This window comes from Symsagittifera roscoffensis, chromosome 2 (assembly GCF_963678635.1).
Source record: "Symsagittifera roscoffensis chromosome 2, txSymRosc1.1, whole genome shotgun sequence".
Lineage (NCBI taxonomy): Eukaryota > Metazoa > Xenacoelomorpha > Acoela > Convolutidae > Symsagittifera > Symsagittifera roscoffensis.
Genome location: NC_087063.1, coordinates 65482814 through 65504003, shown reverse-complemented (window position 1 = coordinate 65504003; position 21190 = coordinate 65482814). Strand labels below are relative to the sequence as shown.

The window sequence follows — 21190 nt, the reverse complement described above, 5'->3', positions numbered from 1 at the left end:
TTCGAACCTGGGCAGGATCGGATTCTTTTAATGGGTCTAGGACTAAATCCCCCCAGATATAATCCCCCAGGATAAAATCCCCCAGGATGAAATCCCCCTTAGGATTAAATACCCCTTGGACAAAATCCCCCATATTTTAACTTATCGTCCAGGGAATGTTAAAGTATATATTTAAGGTATTTTTAATTCAGTTTTCATTTAAAGCTACTTCGAGGAAAGAAGATAACTTTGGGCGTATAAAACGCATAGTATGTTCAGCGGCTAATTACAAGGAGATTGACTATTTAAAGTTATCGCTGTTAATTTATTGTTTTAATTTAGTTCTCTTTTTGATTTAGTTATGTTTATGCTTCTACTTTAATTTGAACTCTATTTATGATCAATAAATGTAATTTTATTTTCAGAGTTCCGTTTTTGCTTAACGCTAATGTGGGGAAAGTTAAAACATACTGGGGGATTAGGTCCGATGGGGGATTAAATCCTGGTGGATTTAGTCCGCGAGCGCTATTCTCTGATTTGGCTTTCAAGGGTAGTGGTTTTGCACTAAAAGATGTGATTGTGATGTCGTTTAACGGCTCCGCAAGAACACATTCTTATTTAGATTATATCGCAGTGTTTGCAAAGGATTGACACTATCTTAGACCCACTTGTTAATTCAAGCTTATACCTATTTGCAAAAATAAAGCAACTAAATTAAGCTGGACGGTTGAGCTGGATAAACAATCAAATGTATCCTTACCCTATCGAAAATGACTGAAACTTGTGTCTGATGTTTCATTCGATTTCAGATTTATTTTGAAGCATCAGAACTTCTATATCTGTGCCCTGGTTTTTGTTCGTCGAGTGAATAGTTTCGTGATATGATTTACTGTGTATCCCAAGATCTGGAAATCAAATTTCTGCTTCTTATCTTCCTAGAAGTTGTCCAGTCCAACAGCTGTTGGGCAGCTAAAGGAAAGCCGAGAAACCAACCTTCAAGAGAGTTCACACATTGACCTAAATATCTGCCAACCATTATCAAGGCCCATTTGTGATAAGAGCGTCCCTTATAATTGGTAACTATCCATTTTTTCTTTGCATTGAGCTTTGATGATTAATGTTTTTAACAACACGTTTCAACTGCAGTGAATTTTTGGGTTCATAAGTTGTTTAATGTGTAAGGTGAATAAGTTTATATCAAAAAAGTTTGTTTTCAAATGAATTGTATACAAATGTTTATCAAAAAAAGTTTGTTTTCAAATGAATTTTATGCAAATGTTATATTCTAGAACTCCATTAGATGATGATCGTAGCGTGTTCAGGCAACGCTATCGGCATAATCATCGAGTAACTTTTTTCTCATTTGTTTTGCGATATTCGAAAGCCTATTCTGCTGGTTTGCTTGTAGCTTAGCCTAAAAGTAAGGTTTATCAAAAAAAAATCCGTCAGAGTAATTCTAAAGCATTCTTTTCGCTGTAGTTGAGGGAGAAATGTGAAAAAAGTTAACTGTTTGCCGATTTGATTGTGTTTTTTTTATGAAAGAGTCTCTCTGTGTGCATCGCAGGCTGTGAGAGACTTCGCTTTGCTTCTGGGCCAGCATGCCGCGTGGTGCCGGTGGTAAACGAAGGCGTCTGCATGGTCAGCTTCATCAACATGGGTGGAATCTTCAGCTTGAAGTGCCCAAACTTGAAGGAAGAATGTATTCAAGTAAGAACGCATGTTATTTGTTTGTTTGTCTGTCCACGTTCGTCTCCACAGTCGCGTGTTCTCCTCAGTCTCCAGGCATGTTACTCCTGTGAACAATGGTGTTTAAACTAAACATGGTTTTAGAAATTGGCTATTTTTGTAATCAATTGGAATACATAGATATACATAGGTATCAGTGATTGGAAAGATTAGCCCAGCTAAGCTTCGCCTCTGTGTTTAAAGTTGCAATGGTCACTGTTTTGTTGTTTTGTGCTTTTTGATCAGCCTTAATTTCTTCTTACACCACACGCACCTTGAATTATTGCAGGTCTGACGGAAGTGACTGACTCTAGAGCGCAAGATGTTGTGTTCAACTCAGTGCCAGTGTCACCGACACGAATAGAAAATGAAGATGTGTTCGACAACGAATTTCGGATGAGAATTGAGGCCCGCCTGGATTTAGGTTTACAAACCTTATTGTTTTTCTCTATTTTATCATAATCATGAAATTCTTCGTTTTGTTTTAAGGTCGGAATGGATCGAGAGGGGATGAAACTGCTATCAATTCTCCGCGCAACCTCACCCGAACAAACAGTCGAGAAGGTGAGAAGAAATGCAATCGAATTTATTTTTAAAAAGAGCTAATCTGTACTTTAATAAGATAAGGTATTATTTTCAAGATTTTTCGCCTTGGTTAACGGCAGCTTCGAGGCAACCTCATCCTTTCTTCGCTGGAAGATCAAGCGAAGTTAATCAGCCGAGTGTCTTCTGGCTTGATCTGAACGAAGCCCAAGGGAGCATGGATGCTACTGTTTTGACTGAAAACGTCACGAACACTGAGCATTTGCCGCAAATTGTTACAGATAGTCAAGTTCATCGACCAATCAAAACTGAAGTGCTCCACCAAAGAAGAATGGATGGTGAGGCTGAGCAAGTTATAACTGAAGCGGTTCCACATTCCCCTGAAACAATTGATTTGGGCAAATGGTAAAAAATGGATCCATTTTTTACCATTTGCCCAAATCAAAAGATAGACTTGTTTTATTGAATTAATTGATATACTGATACCGTGTATAAAATATTATAGGTTGTTTGATTATTTGAATTCATTTAAAATTGTTTATTTATTTTTTCGCAAAGGGTTTCAAAGAAAAATTCAAATTAGGCTGATCAACTAAAAAAAAAAGCTCGTTTCAGATATATTATTTCTGTTGTTGACACTTGCCCGAGGAATTGGCTTGAAATAGGGTCTAGACTTTTTCCATTAAGCCACTTAGCAAATTTGTGTGAAATTAACTTTGCTGTACTATGAAACATTATCTTCTTCCAGGCAGCTGGCCGCTTAGTGTATTGGTTAAGCGCCTGATTGAGTGTAAGTGTTCGTTAAGCGGAAGAAAATAGGACTCCAATACCATGGACTCGGTATCGAACACTTCATTGGACATATGATTACAAGGGTAACACAGATAAATGGAAAGAAGGATGCTGTCTTGCTGGGCTTAAAAAATGGGTTGAAAAGAGGTGTAGAGTGTGAAAATGGGTGCAGAGGGTGGAAATGGGAAAATGAGTAAGTGAAAAATTTTCAAGTTGCGGTCTTGGATTTTTAACCAAAAGCCAGTAATCTCAGATGTTCAGATGACTGTGGGCCATTAGGTTTGCTCAGATAATGTTTTTTTTACTGCATGCTGTTTGAAACATTAGGACTGAAATTTCTCGGAGATTTTTTTCGCACCAATTTTTTGTCTCAGATGCCGATTCCAATAAAGCTTTCAGAATGCAATGGTTTTTTTGATAGGCGAGATTCTTGTGCAAAGTCGTATAGAGTTTTTTTTGGACTCGGGAGAGCTTTTTTGCTGGACTTTTGATGCGGGATATTGCTACAGATTGTGGTGAAAACTTAGATCTTTGATTGTCCAGTACTGTTAATGAAAAATGAGGTTTGCTGATTGAAGTACGCAAAGATTGATTGAAGATAGTGAACTTATTTGTTTAGCTTTGTCAGACTTAAAGAACAAAAGAGTCCGCTTTGAGTGCTCTCCTCCTGATTAATTAATTGAGATTAACTAAAGTTATGCTATAGTGCTTTTTTTGTTTATAGGCGGCGAGCAGACGACAGAATCTAGCTCTGAGATTTTTAAGGAAAGGTCTTGGTTCCAAGTATTATTTTCCAACTTGGTTTTTTGTCTACTCTGTCGTCTAGTTATTGTTTTTACACAAGCGAACTTAAGTGATGGTGAGTGTAATAGTACGACTAATCTTTTTCTAAGATAAGTCGCAAACTTGATCCACTTCTAATTTCGAACTGGATTTTATTTTAAGATTTCCCAGAGGAACAAAAACTGTAGCTATTAATGAAAGAAAAACAATCAGAAATTACATAGGGACTATTGTTTGTCTTATAATGCACGAGGTGTATTGGTTGTCATATAATACATGATGACCATCACGATTTATACCTAATGCTCATCCATGGATGACAACCCCCATCATAGTGTACTATATGCATACTAATTACGCTGCGCCAAAAACCATCTTATAAAAACATAACTCGTTGTCAGTCTTGAAACCATTACTTGTGTCGTCTCTAGCGTGGCCGTTACCTCCACAAGTGAGTAAAGGGTTGAACTAGTTTGTTAAACAAGTTAAAGCGAAAACAAGCTAATTTGCGAATTGCCTTCTTTTTTGGAAACGTAATGATTACAGCAGGTCGCGCAACCTTTTAAACAAAAGTTGCGACCAAGATTAATAATTATTCTCATTCAATACCAACAAAAAATAATAGAAAATTTTTTAAGGAAAATAAGCCGACAGAAACAAAACCAATAAAAACTTTCAGCACAGATAAAAAATGCTTTGCAACTCTTAAAAGTTTATACAAGGTACATATGCACTTCATACACTCCAACCATGCTATTAAACAGCGGTTATAAAATTTATCATTTGACCATTCTGTGAACCAAGTTATTTACGGTTACAAAAGTGTAGTACTCGGTTGCAATACCCTTGCTCATCGCAAGGAGTGTAATATTACATCTGTAAAGAATCTCGTGGACTGCCCTCAGATCGTTTGTTCTTCGTTTTTTTTTCCTATGTAAATCAATTGTGAAAGGCATTTTTTGACGAATTTCGTTTATTTATTGTTTAACATTTTCAAGTTCTTTTCTGAATCATGTTTGATCTGAAGACTACAAATGTAGATAGTACGAATCTTGGGTAGATCAATGAAAATAAATTTAAAAAAATAAAATGGTCGTTGCTGCACAAAGCAAGAACTTCCAAGGAAACGGAAAATAAAATAACCAATAGAAAAGTGTGCAAGAGTTTGCTACACAATTCAGCAAGGATGTTGCAACAAATTTGAATCAAAAATGAAAAAGAAAAGAGTTATACCAAAAAGTCCAATCAACAGACAATTGGAAAAGTGTTTTCTGTTTTAAGGTTTTCTTTTCATTGTCTGCCAAAAATTTGGAATTTTTACGTTTGTAATTTTCTGGTCAACCCGACGATCCCGCTGTTCAAAATTAGCTCATATAGGAGAAAAATCTTTTTAATCATAAATTCACTTGGTGTTCAAAATAATTCGAGGGCCACAAAAAATATATAAACGTTAATTTAGCTGATTAAAAGCCTAATAAACATCTAAAGATCAGCGCAATTTATTATTGTCAACAAAGTTGCAAAAAACTTTGCTACAGCGTAACAGATGTTTCATTATGAAACCCCGTGTTTCCAGGATATTTTGAAAAATTGGTTAATTTATATCAAATGCCCTTTTGAAAATTAACTTTTTCGACTCATCCAGGGAACACAGGATCTCTCAATAATCAATCTGTTTAGAGGTTCAAACTAAAATTCCAACACAGAGGCAGGCAACGCTACAGCCTCTGTGGCAAAATACCAGCCAGAAAGAAACACAAGAAAGGCAGCCACACGAAGGCATCCATGCAATAAATTGTAAAATGTTAAGCCACATTTTGTAGGAAATATGCTTTTCAAGAACTTCGCCCAAAATAATTAGTTGGAATAATTACGAAGAGGTTTTAAAATTGACTGTTGTATTTTAAACCAATAGCTTTTTTCGCTTCAATTGATGAACTAAAAAAGCATAACCTCCTTTAACTCATTGCAAATCAAATTTCAAAACACATGGAATTACTGTGCCACTTTAGCCTCCTGATTCAAAAGAGCTACCTAATGTATCACTTATGAGGCACTAAAATGCTACTAAAAGTAGAAATTTTGTGCCACCAGAAGTATCACTTCTATTTGCGACTCAGGTTCAAAACATAACTATCACACTATGCTCCGGTGTGTAAATAATATGTCAATATTAAATTGAGCAGGTTTAAAAGATTTTTTTCCATCTTACCGAGCTCCCGGCTATAAGGCAAGCTAGTGAAACGGATCAAAATCAATATTTTCCCAATATTGAAAAAAAAACCGGTTGGAAATTTTTGCTTTTTAGTTTCATTTCGAGCGAATGAAGTGAGCGCGCAGTTTTATAAACGGAGGTGAAGCTGCAACTTCGCAAACGCGAGCGAGAAAGCGGCAAAAAACTCGTCACAAAAGCTTTAAAATGCACAAAAACTCTAAATTTGCATGTATTAGTTTGGAGTTTCATTAAATGAAAGCCACCACATTAAATTTGCCCATAATGCATAAGAACTTAACATCAAATTCGTATGAATAATGCATTTCAATAATCTCGCGCAATATATGGAGTTGGCGAAATTCTGAAAAAAAAATAATTTCAATAATTATAAAACATAAAAAATTAAAATCATTAAATTTTTTTATAAACCATGAAAACTTTTCCGCTCAATTAAAAAACATATATATATTTTTTTTAAATTAAATTTTGCTTTTCTGTTCTTTTTTAGAGGAAAATTATTTCGATATTGCCTGATTTACTTTTATTATCAAACATTCCTATATCTTAGCTTTCGTTCAATCCTTTGATCACCATGATATAGAATCTATATAAGAATTTTTTTTAGTTTCTGTTTTCAAGTTAGCTGGTTGCTGTGCACATTACGTGTGAACCAGCTATCTTTGTATAAACTAGGTTTTGGTGATATATATTTGCTTCCAATAACGCATTATTGATACCATTTACTTCACAAGAAAAATTTGGACTGCTTTTTGAGTGGGATTAGTTCGCCGTTGAGTTGGAGTACAACTTGATGAGTGATTCGCCGTATATATCAATAACGTTATGTAAATCCCGGCGAATAACATATAGAGCTAATTAATGCGAGCTCTATTTCCAGTAGTCAAACCCCCTGCACTAATTGCGCAAAATGATTACTGGTGGAAAATATTTATAAGAAGATAAGGCAGCGCAATTTTAGAAATCCGGCAAAAACTCATTTAAGAAAGTTGACATTGGTCTTGCAAAAAAAGCACTAAATATAAATTAAATCACTTTTTTTTCTACAAAAACATTTACAAGATTGCTTTTAATCTCAAAAAAAGCTGCACTTAGCATGCAAATGTCCTGTTCCATTTTCCAGCGAGGCAAGAAGCTTAGATCGACAAACCCAGTTTGATAAAGCAGGTTTAACCCAATTGTCATTGCAAAAAGGAAGAAAGAAGCGCGGCAGAAAATATAACAGGATACACCAAATTTGACCCATTTATTTTAACCTTTGCATGGCTTTATTATGCAGATGAAACGATCCTGGTGAAACTCCTAGGCAAAACTATACGGATGAAAAAAGGTGTTGATAAGTAGGTGTCCTGTCATTGTTAATTACAATTTAAAATTCATTGAAATGCAGCTTAAACATTCAAGCGCAATACACATTTATCCATTTTTAATGGTTCTAATGAGTCAATCAAGTCTGTTGCAGTTGGGTTTACATTCGAGATGACGGTTTATGATAGCGTTTGAGGAATTCTTTGAACCTTTTGAACCTCCTTCGCCCATCGAGGTACAACATATACTCTGCGTAGCTTCTTGGTTTCACCTCGGGAACCTTCAATGGAGACCGATTCTGGTCCACTGCTCCGAACACGAAGTAGAACTCGTTGCTTGTTTCTTGGAACCCAGTGGTTGGGTTTTTGACCTCAGCGTGACATCTTAGCATCATCAAATTATCTTCTGTGTAGCAGACCTAAAAATTAAACATACCCACCTAACTTCCCATTATATCGCTCATTTTCCATGTCATCACTCAAAAACGCATGAAATTTTGAAATTTCCTTGCGAATTTACATATAAAAACATGCAAAACGATTGGACTCTTTTCCAACCCCCCCCCCCCCCCACATTTGGATTTAAGTTTGAAAAACTATTATTGCGTTGTCACAATCCGATGAAATTTTGCATGGTAAACATCGTAACATTACGCATACAGCTATGACAACACGTAGGACAACTAACAAAATGGAAAACTCGATATGCGGAGGAGGGAGTTGTACAGAGCCAACAAATGCTTTGCTAACAGTTTTTTAAATCTCACGAACTTCTACTCGCTTAAAAAACCTGGTTTGCAAAAAACATTAACATGGAAAAAACAGCTTTTTTCTTTGCCCCCCCCCCCCCCCGCCACCACCATCTCCGAAAGTTTTAAAAAAGTTTTTCTGTTCGCATTATCCGATTGTTACATAATTTGGCATGTTTAATTAGGTCATGACAAGCATATTTGATCTGCATACTTAACCTCGTAAAACTTCTCGTTATACCATAAAAATGATGCTGATCTCAGGCGAGGTCGGGAAAAATCTGTTGAAAAAATGAACCAGCGCCTTAAAAATGCGCAAATATCGACGTCCAGAAAAACTTATTCAGAAGTTTTTAAGAAAACTACGTCGCCTCATGTGTATGTATATTGATCATGTGTCTCTGCCCGTGATAGTTCTTCGTCGTTGGAAAGAGAAAGTCTTTATTCAGTCCATAAATAAAATCTATCAAAATACATGTTCATCTTGAACATGAGCACCACAGGGAGCCCTAAAAACGAGTTGAACAGCTCGAATGTTGGCTTTTTTCAGATGTCGATGAGAAAGGGTCTAATTATATTATAATGCACACACGCGAAGCTGCACTTCGCAAACACCAGCGAGAAAACAGCTAAGTAGCTCTAGAAAAGCAAAATTAAAGTGAAATAAGGAAAAAAGGTAAAACTCAGCATTGAAAACATCACAATTGCTATGAGTTGGAATAGAACCTCCGACAATGAGTCTCACGTTCTCGCATCTGTGCAACAATCGGTTGAAAATTTACCAATACTAGTTACCATAAACAGCTGCAGTTGCTATTAAACTGCCAATGCTATGCTGCAACAATCAATTGAAAGTAAATAAATGGTCGAGCTAAAGCTTGAGATACATGTTTGACGAAATTCAAACAGAGGCGAAGCTAAGTGCTCCACCAAAGAAGAATGGATGGTGAGGCTGAGCAAGTTATAACTGAAGCGGTTCCACATTCCCCTGAAACAATTGATTTGGGCAAATGGTAAAAAATGGATCCATTTTTTACCATTTGCCCAAATCAAAAGATAGACTTGTTTTATTGAATTAATTGATATACTGATACCGTGTATAAAATATTATAGGTTGTTTGATTATTTGAATTCATTTAAAATTGTTTATTTATTTTTTCGCAAAGGGTTTCAAAGAAAAATTCAAATTAGGCTGATCAACTAAAAAAAAAAGCTCGTTTCAGATATATTATTTCTGTTGTTGACACTTGCCCGAGGAATTGGCTTGAAATAGGGTCTAGACTTTTTCCATTAAGCCACTTAGCAAATTTGTGTGAAATTAACTTTGCTGTACTATGAAACATTATCTTCTTCCAGGCAGCTGGCCGCTTAGTGTATTGGTTAAGCGCCTGATTGAGTGTAAGTGTTCGTTAAGCGGAAGAAAATAGGACTCCAATACCATGGACTCGGTATCGAACACTTCATTGGACATATGATTACAAGGGTAACACAGATAAATGGAAAGAAGGATGCTGTCTTGCTGGGCTTAAAAAATGGGTTGAAAAGAGGTGTAGAGTGTGAAAATGGGTGTAGAGGGTGGAAATGGGAAAATGAGTAAGTGAAAAATTTTCAAGTTGCGGTCTTGGATTTTTAACCAAAAGCCAGTAATCTCAGATGTTCAGATGACTGTGGGCCATTAGGTTTGCTCAGATAATGTTTTTTTTACTGCATGCTGTTTGAAACATTAGGACTGAAATTTCTCGGAGATTTTTTTCGCACCAATTTTTTGTCTCAGATGCCGATTCCAATAAAGCTTTCAGAATGCAATGGTTTTTTTGATAGGCGAGATTCTTGTGCAAAGTCGTATAGAGTTTTTTTTGGACTCGGGAGAGCTTTTTTGCTGGACTTTTGATGCGGGATATTGCTACAGATTGTGGTGAAAACTTAGATCTTTGATTGTCCAGTACTGTTAATGAAAAATGAGGTTTGCTGATTGAAGTACGCAAAGATTGATTGGAGATAGTGAACTTATTTGTTTAGCTTTGTCAGACTTAAAGAACAAAAGAGTCCGCTTTGAGTGCTCTCCTCCTGATTAATTAATTGAGATTAACTAAAGTTATGCTATAGTGCTTTTTTTGTTTATAGGCGGCGAGCAGACGACAGAATCTAGCTCTGAGATTTTTAAGGAAAGGTCTTGGTTCCAAGTATTATTTTCCAACTTGGTTTTTTGTCTACTCTGTCGTCTAGTTATTGTTTTTACACAAGCGAACTTAAGTGATGGTGAGTGTAATAGTACGACTAATCTTTTTCTAAGATAAGTCGCAAACTTGATCCACTTCTAATTTCGAACTGGATTTTATTTTAAGATTTCCCAGAGGAACAAAAACTGTAGCTATTAATGAAAGAAAAACAATCAGAAATTACATAGGGACTATTGTTTGTCTTATAATGCACGAGGTGTATTGGTTGTCATATAATACATGATGACCATCACGATTTATACCTAATGCTCATCCATGGATGACAACCCCCATCATAGTGTACTATATGCATACTAATTACGCTGCGCCAAAAACCATCTTATAAAAACATAACTCGTTGTCAGTCTTGAAACCATTACTTGTGTCGTCTCTAGCGTGGCCGTTACCTCCACAAGTGAGTAAAGGGTTGAACTAGTTTGTTAAACAAGTTAAAGCGAAAACAAGCTAATTTGCGAATTGCCTTCTTTTTTGGAAACGTAATGATTACAGCAGGTCGCGCAACCTTTTAAACAAAAGTTGCGACCAAGATTAATAATTATTCTCATTCAATACCAACAAAAAATAATAGAAAATTTTTTAAGGAAAATAAGCCGACAGAAACAAAACCAATAAAAACTTTCAGCACAGATAAAAAATGCTTTGCAACTCTTAAAAGTTTATACAAGGTACATATGCACTTCATACACTCCAACCATGCTATTAAACAGCGGTTATAAAATTTATCATTTGACCATTCTGTGAACCAAGTTATTTACGGTTACAAAAGTGTAGTACTCGGTTGCAATACCCTTGCTCATCGCAAGGAGTGTAATATTACATCTGTAAAGAATCTCGTGGACTGCCCTCAGATCGTTTGTTCTTCGTTTTTTTTTCCTATGTAAATCAATTGTGAAAGGCATTTTTTGACGAATTTCGTTTATTTATTGTTTAACATTTTCAAGTTCTTTTCTGAATCATGTTTGATCTGAAGACTACAAATGTAGATAGTACGAATCTTGGGTAGATCAATGAAAATAAATTTAAAAAAATAAAATGGTCGTTGCTGCACAAAGCAAGAACTTCCAAGGAAACGGAAAATAAAATAACCAATAGAAAAGTGTGCAAGAGTTTGCTACACAATTCAGCAAGGATGTTGCAACAAATTTGAATCAAAAATGAAAAAGAAAAGAGTTATACCAAAAAGTCCAATCAACAGACAATTGGAAAAGTGTTTTCTGTTTTAAGGTTTTCTTTTCATTGTCTGCCAAAAATTTGGAATTTTTACGTTTGTAATTTTCTGGTCAACCCGACGATCCCGCTGTTCAAAATTAGCTCATATAGGAGAAAAATCTTTTTAATCATAAATTCACTTGGTGTTCAAAATAATTCGAGGGCCACAAAAAATATATAAACGTTAATTTAGCTGATTAAAAGCCTAATAAACATCTAAAGATCAGCGCAATTTATTATTGTCAACAAAGTTGCAAAAAACTTTGCTACAGCGTAACAGATGTTTCATTATGAAACCCCGTGTTTCCAGGATATTTTGAGAAATTGGTTAATTTATATCAAATGCCCTTTTGAAAATTAACTTTTTCGACTCATCCAGGGAACACAGGATCTCTCAATAATCAATCTGTTTAGAGGTTCAAACTAAAATTCCAACACAGAGACAGGCAACGCTACAGCCTCTGTGGCAAAATACCAGCCAGAAAGAAACACAAGAAAGGCAGCCACACGAAGGCATCCATGCAATAAATTGTAAAATGTTAAGCCACATTTTGTAGGAAATATGCTTTTCAAGAACTTCGCCCAAAATAATTAGTTGGAATAATTACGAAGAGGTTTTAAAATTGACTGTTGTATTTTAAACCAATAGCTTTTTTCGCTTCAATTGATGAACTAAAAAAGCATAACCTCCTTTAACTCATTGCAAATCAAATTTCAAAACACATGGAATTACTGTGCCACTTTAGCCTCCTGATTCAAAAGAGCTACCTAATGTATCACTTATGAGGCACTAAAATGCTACTAAAAGTAGAAATTTTGTGCCACCAGAAGTATCACTTCTATTTGCGACTCAGGTTCAAAACATAACTATCACACTATGCTCCGGTGTGTAAATAATATGTCAATATTAAATTGAGCAGGTTTAAAAGATTTTTTTCCATCTTACCGAGCTCCCGGCTATAAGGCAAGCTAGTGAAACGGATCAAAATCAATATTTTCCCAATATTGAAAAAAAAACCGGTTGGAAATTTTTGCTTTTTAGTTTCATTTCGAGCGAATGAAGTGAGCGCGCAGTTTTATAAACGGAGGTGAAGCTGCAACTTCGCAAACGCGAGCGAGAAAGCGGCAAAAAACTCGTCACAAAAGCTTTAAAATGCACAAAAACTCTAAATTTGCATGTATTAGTTTGGAGTTTCATTAAATGAAAGCCACCACATTAAATTTGCCCATAATGCATAAGAACTTAACATCAAATTCGTATGAATAATGCATTTCAATAATCTCGCGCAATATATGGAGTTGGCGAAATTCTGAAAAAAAAATAATTTCAATAATTATAAAACATAAAAAATTAAAATCATTAAATTTTTTTATAAACCATGAAAACTTTTCCGCTCAATTAAAAAACATATATATATTTTTTTTAAATTAAATTTTGCTTTTCTGTTCTTTTTTAGAGGAAAATTATTTCGATATTGCCTGATTTACTTTTATTATCAAACATTCCTATATCTTAGCTTTCGTTCAATCCTTTGATCACCATGATATAGAATCTATATAAGAATTTTTTTTAGTTTCTGTTTTCAAGTTAGCTGGTTGCTGTGCACATTACGTGTGAACCAGCTATCTTTGTATAAACTAGGTTTTGGTGATATATATTTGCTTCCAATAACGCATTATTGATACCATTTACTTCACAAGAAAAATTTGGACTGCTTTTTGAGTGGGATTAGTTCGCCGTTGAGTTGGAGTACAACTTGATGAGTGATTCGCCGTATATATCAATAACGTTATGTAAATCCCGGCGAATAACATATAGAGCTAATTAATGCGAGCTCTATTTCCAGTAGTCAAACCCCCTGCACTAATTGCGCAAAATGATTACTGGTGGAAAATATTTATAAGAAGATAAGGCAGCGCAATTTTAGAAATCCGGCAAAAACTCATTTAAGAAAGTTGACATTGGTCTTGCAAAAAAAGCACTAAATATAAATTAAATCACTTTTTTTTCTACAAAAACATTTACAAGATTGCTTTTAATCTCAAAAAAAGCTGCACTTAGCATGCAAATGTCCTGTTCCATTTTCCAGCGAGGCAAGAAGCTTAGATCGACAAACCCAGTTTGATAAAGCAGGTTTAACCCAATTGTCATTGCAAAAAGGAAGAAAGAAGCGCGGCAGAAAATATAACAGGATACACCAAATTTGACCCATTTATTTTAACCTTTGCATGGCTTTATTATGCAGATGAAACGATCCTGGTGAAACTCCTAGGCAAAACTATACGGATGAAAAAAGGTGTTGATAAGTAGGTGTCCTGTCATTGTTAATTACAATTTAAAATTCATTGAAATGCAGCTTAAACATTCAAGCGCAATACACATTTATCCATTTTTAATGGTTCTAATGAGTCAATCAAGTCTGTTGCAGTTGGGTTTACATTCGAGATGACGGTTTATGATAGCGTTTGAGGAATTCTTTGAACCTTTTGAACCTCCTTCGCCCATCGAGGTACAACATATACTCTGCGTAGCTTCTTGGTTTCACCTCGGGAACCTTCAATGGAGACCGATTCTGGTCCACTGCTCCGAACACGAAGTAGAACTCGTTGCTTGTTTCTTGGAACCCAGTGGTTGGGTTTTTGACCTCAGCGTGACATCTTAGCATCATCAAATTATCTTCTGTGTAGCAGACCTAAAAATTAAACATACCCACCTAACTTCCCATTATATCGCTCATTTTCCATGTCATCACTCAAAAACGCATGAAATTTTGAAATTTCCTTGCGAATTTACATATAAAAACATGCAAAACGATTGGACTCTTTTCCAACCCCCCCCCCCCCCCACATTTGGATTTAAGTTTGAAAAACGATTATTGCGTTGTCACAATCCGATGAAATTTTGCATGGTAAACATCGTAACATTACGCATACAGCTATGACAACACGTAGGACAACTAACAAAATGGAAAACTCGATATGCGGAGGAGGGAGTTGTACAGAGCCAACAAATGCTTTGCTAACAGTTTTTTAAATCTCACGAACTTCTACTCGCTTAAAAAACCTGGTTTGCAAAAAACATTAACATGGAAAAAACAGCTTTTTTCTTTGCCCCCCCCCCCCCGCCACCACCATCTCCGAAAGTTTTAAAAAAGTTTTTCTGTTCGCATTATCCGATTGTTACATAATTTGGCATGTTTAATTAGGTCATGACAAGCATATTTGATCTGCATACTTAACCTCGTAAAACTTCTCGTTATACCATAAAAATGATGCTGATCTCAGGCGAGGTCGGGAAAAATCTGTTGAAAAAATGAACCAGCGCCTTAAAAATGCGCAAATATCGACGTCCAGAAAAACTTATTCAGAAGTTTTTAAGAAAACTACGTCGCCTCATGTGTATGTATATTGATCATGTGTCTCTGCCCGTGATAGTTCTTCGTCGTTGGAAAGAGAAAGTCTTTATTCAGTCCATAAATAAAATCTATCAAAATACATGTTCATCTTGAACATGAGCACCACAGGGAGCCCTAAAAACGAGTTGAACAGCTCGAATGTTGGCTTTTTTCAGATGTCGATGAGAAAGGGTCTAATTATATTATAATGCACACACGCGAAGCTGCACTTCGCAAACACCAGCGAGAAAACAGCTAAGTAGCTCTAGAAAAGCAAAATTAAAGTGAAATAAGGAAAAAAGGTAAAACTCAGCATTGAAAACATCACAATTGCTATGAGTTGGAATAGAACCTCCGACAATGAGTCTCACGTTCTCGCATCTGTGCAACAATCGGTTGAAAATTTACCAATACTAGTTACCATAAACAGCTGCAGTTGCTATTAAACTGCCAATGCTATGCTGCAACAATCAATTGAAAGTAAATAAATGGTCGAGCTAAAGCTTGAGATACATGTTTGACGAAATTCAAACAGAGGCGAAGCTAAGCTTCGCACCACTTGCGGTACGCAAAGCCACCGAATCGAAAGAAAAAAATTGACAAAAACCAAAATTTTCAAAATTTTGTTTCAAACTGAAACAAACTCATTTTGATGAAAACATGTGGCAAAACACATCAACCAGTTTTGAACTAGCTCAAAAAACTTCGCATTACGCTACACATTGCGCTACAATATAGTCAGTGAAAAGAAAACAGAAGTCAAAAAACATTTCTGAAAAATTAAGTTGAAAAATTACTTGAAAGTATAACACCAGCTACAAAAACTTCATGGTTGTAACGGATTAAGTTCATAAAAAGCCTTAAAAACAATTGGAAACTATTCACCGAGCGGCAACAAATGCGGCAATTTTTGGGTCGAAACCTGTGGCGCCGAAAAGTTTTTTTATTTAGCTGTATTAAAGCGTTCTCGTTTCAGCTGAAAAATGATAAAACCATAGTTGGTTGCAGAATCCAGGACTCTTTGTCTTCGGATTGTAAAAAAAATTATTTCCTGTCTCTCTCGAATTTTTCAGATCCACTTTACAACTACCCCCTATGATATCTATATCTACTGAAGAGCTTAACAATCCCCGTTCCGTGTACTGAATAACTTCTGATGATATGAAGGTAAAGTGTAATGAGTGATAATGGGAGTGCGACAAAATTTGATGAAATGATAATGGATAGTTTGTAAAAGACCTCACAACTTTCCAGATACAGATAAGATAACTAAAAGAAAGGATGGCGTAAGTCAAAACTAACGTAAGAGCTCATCCAATGTTGCTTTTCGACAAAAATTAGGGCCTATCGCTATGCAGAGAATATTCCATGCATTCTTTCGCTAGAACTCTGACTCTCAGATTTGGAGGGTAGTTCTCGAGAAAAGTCAATAGTTTCCAAAGCGATCAAAACTTCAAACTAAACAATTTTACTTAGCAAAAGCTATTTTTAACAAAAATTAGGTTATTGCCGTTGATGCATGTAGATTTTTAACATCGTTTTTTATGATGAAACCCTTGATAACCAATTTTTGAGTTTAGTTTCTGGAAAAAGGAAAAACTTTCCAAGAAACGGCCAAAATTTCAGAATTTGGACATTTTCTGATGTCATAGCGCTTTGCCTATTAAAACCAAGGGCGCAGCTCGTTATGCAAGGAAGATTCCCATAACCTATTATTTCACTTGAAGCCTTAACCTCAGATGTGACAGGGTAGTAAAGTTTCGCAAAAACGGTAAAATGATCAAAAATGTAATTTTCCCAAAGCGATAACAAAAATTGTACAAAAATGGCTTAGCCGCCAATGCATGAAAAATTCTCGCGAGCTGTTCTTTTGGTTGAAATCAAAACTCAGATGTAGCAGGGTTATCTTTCGAAAAAAACTTGGAAAAATTCTACAAAACGGTCAAAATTTGGACATTTTCTGAGGCCTCAACCTTTTTCTACAAACATAAGGGCCTAACAGCTTCTGCAGGGAAAATCCCCGTGACAAGTTCTTTTGATTGAACCCTAAAACCCAGACTTGGGACAGAAGTTATCGACAAAAGTTTTTAAAAATTCAACTACAAATTCAGCTCTGAACTAAGTCCAAACAAACTAAGCGGAAAAAATCATCAAAACGCTGCCGAAAAAAATGTCGTCTATTTTATTTGTTTCGCTATGAAAATATTTTTGTGAGTATAAACGAAAAACAGCTAAATTACATTAACCTGCTTGCAATTGAATTGATAATCAAAACATAGCCAATCGAAGATTGGAAAAAAGTAATGAACGCAAAAAAAACTGAAAAAAACAACTTACTTGTATTTTTTTCCAAAAAACTTCAACTTTTGAATTTCGAAGAAAAAAATAGATGGCCTTAAAGCTCTTTAAATTTGTAGAATAATGTATCATGGACACTTTTTTGTTTCAATTAACCCAATATGAGAAAACTGGATCAATAGTCAAAACTTTTATTAAGCTGGGAAATCTGATAATTAATTTCGATTTTCGAAATTAGAAGTCGATCACGTTTTTCGTGACCTTTACAATTTTGCTGTTCGATAGTGGAGTTTGCCTTCCTTTTAATAATAGAAATGCACTGAACTTGAAAAGAAATCACAAGTCAAAACGCGAAAAAATCAAAATTGATCGTGAACAAATTTTAAGACTTTCCGGAAAAAAAAAAAACAAAAAAAAAAATCAGCAAAACCTATATAAGAGTGCTAACAACGTTCATTACTCTTAAAAAACTATTCAGAACGAGAGGAAAACATTAGGAGTGCTATAAACAAATACCGAAAATAAATGAAAATAAATTGTATTTAAATTTTAAAATTCTGAAAATTACGAGCAAAACATGGATAAAAAAATTTAAAAGATTTGTGATCTGATAGCACTTAAGCAAAAACCGAGTCTCTTGCTTATAGAAGTTACAAAGGTAAAAAGCACTTGAAGCAAACTAAAAATCAATTGGTGAAAGAACTGATCGAAAATTCAAGAAAAAAGCGAATAAACTCATGACTTCAATTACCTTCGCCAAAAAGAATATGATCAGGACAGAAGTATCGAGGAAACTATCCTAAGAAAATATAAATGGAAAGAAAAATCTCCGACAGAACTAAAGCCGACATTAAAGGTAAAGAAGCCGAGAGGAAGGTAAATAGGTCGAAAAATTTAACAGTAAAAATCATACAGAAAAATCTTGCATCTACCACTCACAAAGCAAGCTCTAGCCCTATATAGGCAAAACACAAAGATGCATATGTAAATTAATCACTTCTATTCTGTGAAACAAATTCTTTACGGGAAAAAAGTCAGTACCCGGTAGCAATACTCTTGCTTATCGCAAGATGAAAAAAAATAAACTCACTTGAGAAGACAAGAAGAACAGATCGCCGATAGAAACTGGTCTTCTGAACGAAATATCGTCAATAAACACGGGATGTACATCACATTTACTGAAAATTAGTGCGTTGCTTTTACTATGTTCTAACGCCTTTCGCATCACGTAACCACCGAATATTTTATTATACAGATTCCTTTGCTCAGGAAAACACAGAATGGAAGACTTTAAGTGAGCATCCGAATCTGACATCCATATATCTGAGTCGGACTTTGATAACCTTTTGAACGTACGTTGTGACATGTTTATACTGCTTTTGAAGATCTCGTGAATCAAGTGTGATTCTTCGACGTCTGGGGGCGCATTCAAAAGGCTAGACTTCGCATATTCTTTTCGCATTTTCTTGGCTTCTTCGCCCGCCGCAAAATCAGCCCTCTCTCTTTCCGTTTCTAATATTAATTCATTGACTGGAACCGCTCTATCCTCTCTGGAATGTCTGGCTACGATCAGAAACTTGGCGTTTAGGATGATGGTGTCGTTTTGAAGGATGCTTTCGGTGACTTCTATTGAGGAGCTGCCAACCCAGCTTACGTGAGCATGTAGTTGCAGGTCTCCATCATCTGGTATTGTGTCTGGCTCGTGGATCATCATCTGATCGACCGCAGCCGTGACCAATGAAAGCGAGTAGGTTTGGTCTTCATTTTCACGTTTGTTGTGCTTGTATCCTAATCAAAACAACTAGTTCAGTCAAATTAACACCTATAGAACGAAAAACATATTCAAAAATCTTAAGGTCATCTTAAACCTCGATTGGATTCCTGAGCTCAATTTCAAATAATACGAAGATATCCATCTTCCAGAAAAAATTATATCAAAACATATTCTTCATATTACGTACATAATGTGAATAAATTGCGGAAAAAAAATCGAATAAAAGTTAAAATTATGTCAATTTAATCAACCGATTATATTTCATTGATATTTGGGAAAGAATAATTCAAAAATTGATTTACCTGCAATGACAGCCCCGTAATCGAGATCTTCCAGCAGTTTCCCTATCCTCACTCTCCCATGAACATTCACATACTTCTCCCTCAGTTCCAGATCAGACTTAACTGGAATGATAAATTGGCATCTCGAGCTGGAGACGGGTTGTGGTTCCAGAAGAGATCTGTCTGCAATGGGGTTGAGGATCTTGACTCTCCGATGGGGTTCGGATATGTTCCATTTTTCAGTCATTCCGGAAGCCTTGATCAGACTGTCTCTCACGTCTGCTATCGTTCGTATAGTTGACGACGCACTACGCCGTGCGGAATACATTTGAAACGCCTTAAATCGAAGTTTATTTCAATAAACACTTCACTTCAGACAATGAACAGCTATACTGGAGAAAGAAGTATTGCAACTATAGAACATAAACATTAGAAAAAATCAAACAAATTACCTTTTAAATTCAATTGAGTGTTGTACTACTACATTCGTTTTGTCCTCAGATGATATTCACCCAACTTAAAGTTTTGCCAGTCAAAAATGTCTATCTGAAACTCGGAACAACGTTTTTATTCCAAAAAAATATGTTTCAAGGCCTTGATTTGAAAGTCCATTTTAATTTTTTTAAATTTCTTGATATCACAAACTTTTCTAAAATTTGAAAACTCAATAAAAAATCTATTTACTTTCAGTATGGCAAGGTTTAAAAATTCTGAATTTTTCATCTTTGAAGCTAGATTTCTATGGCTTAAGAGTAATAATATCTGCTGATAAAATTCAATCAAACAGTTTCCATTGTGTTCAAACTTGTTTTTTTTTAAGAAAAACTAAATAAAAACTTTGGTTGCGGCACTTTTTTCTTCACTATATATTCATTTTCAAACTATGTACTTCGACAAGCGCTTCAGAACCTAATGAGCAAGTAAGTATTTCAGAGAAGTCACTTGACTCTGACGTGAAACGCAAACTTATGATTTTGCGGTAAGCTCAACTTAACCGATTCTTCTTCGATATGCTGTGATGTGATAGTAATATTCATTTAGGCCCCTTTTTCTTCCACGCTTCACGGATGTATACGAGGACGAAGACTAAAATGGTTACGGCAATCGCGTTTGCATTACTAGCGCGGCCACTGGTGGCCAGTCAATTAAACAGAATGGTCTACGAGCAGAATGGGTCCAAGAGCAGAAAAACAGAAAATTATCAAATTTTATAATCTAATCGTTAAATTAAGTATCAGAATTTTCAATATTACCGAAGAAGCAATAGTTTATGCATAATTTGAATAACCTAATCGAGATTTTTATTTTAAAATTTAATTTAAAAAACTTGATAAAATTATTCAATTCATGCATATTTTATTCATTTTCTTGGTACTATTGACGATTATAATAATTGTTTTATCAATTAGCCCGTATAAATCAATGAAAGTTAATTTTTTTCTGTTTTTTTCAGCTCTTGGACCAATTCTGGTCTTAGACCATTCTGCTTTTTGCTCCGCCTCCGCTCTCACTGCATTTAGAGCTATTTATGAAGGATCAACCATACATATTCTGAGTTTCAACGACTTCACCACATGTAGGACTCTAGCAGCAGGCATGAACAAAGAAAAACAACTGACAACCTAGAAAAATCATTAAATTTATAAAGTTATTGAACGCCAACTTTAAATATTCCAAAAACTTCCAAAACTATACGGATTGGGATTCTCCTATTTTCTACCCATTAGTCACTTTATACAAGCATAAATAAATATAGTTGCCTTCTATTAAACATATATCATTTTAAAAAACGAGAATGGACATCCTAAGCGGTGGCGCAAAATATATTGATGTATTATGAGATATTTCTAAGAAAAATAAAGAGCTCATAAAGACACAATCA

General features: G+C 35.3%; 4 protein-coding genes across 6 annotated transcripts in view; 2 read left to right on the top strand and 2 right to left on the bottom strand.

Annotated features, from left to right (window-relative positions):
- The window catches only part of LOC134840173 (very long chain fatty acid elongase 2-like), a 392967-nt gene that overhangs the window by 46180 nt on the left and 325597 nt on the right, over nucleotides 1-21190 (top strand). The window lies entirely within an intron of this gene.
- Nucleotides 1-21190, bottom strand: part of LOC134840172 (ribose-phosphate pyrophosphokinase 1-like) — a 355756-nt gene that overhangs the window by 117788 nt on the left and 216778 nt on the right. The window lies entirely within an intron of this gene.
- On the top strand, nucleotides 790-2786 carry LOC134840174 (uncharacterized). Of its 2 annotated transcripts, none has more exons than XM_063855888.1 (5): nucleotides 790-1055; nucleotides 1544-1686; nucleotides 1994-2128; nucleotides 2194-2268; nucleotides 2346-2786. In XM_063855888.1, the coding sequence occupies exons 2-5, from the start codon at nucleotides 1578-1580 to the stop codon at nucleotides 2654-2656; spliced, it is 630 nt and encodes a 209-aa protein (XP_063711958.1). In that variant the 5' UTR covers nucleotides 790-1055; nucleotides 1544-1577; the 3' UTR covers nucleotides 2657-2786. The 2 variants fall into 2 exon arrangements, with proteins under 2 accessions (XP_063711958.1, XP_063711957.1); XM_063855887.1 differs by having other exon boundaries at nucleotides 1522-1686.
- LOC134840171 (acyl-coenzyme A thioesterase 9, mitochondrial-like) lies at nucleotides 13869-20208 on the bottom strand. Of its 2 annotated transcripts, none has more exons than XM_063855882.1 (4): nucleotides 20191-20208; nucleotides 19330-19700; nucleotides 18344-19041; nucleotides 13869-14253 (listed from the first exon to the last, which is right to left on the bottom strand). In XM_063855882.1, the coding sequence occupies exons 2-4, from the start codon at nucleotides 19634-19636 to the stop codon at nucleotides 13996-13998; spliced, it is 1263 nt and encodes a 420-aa protein (XP_063711952.1). In that variant the 5' UTR covers nucleotides 19637-19700; nucleotides 20191-20208; the 3' UTR covers nucleotides 13869-13995. The 2 variants fall into 2 exon arrangements, with proteins under 2 accessions (XP_063711952.1, XP_063711951.1); XM_063855881.1 differs by lacking the exon at nucleotides 20191-20208 and adding an exon at nucleotides 19761-19856 and having other exon boundaries at nucleotides 19330-19645.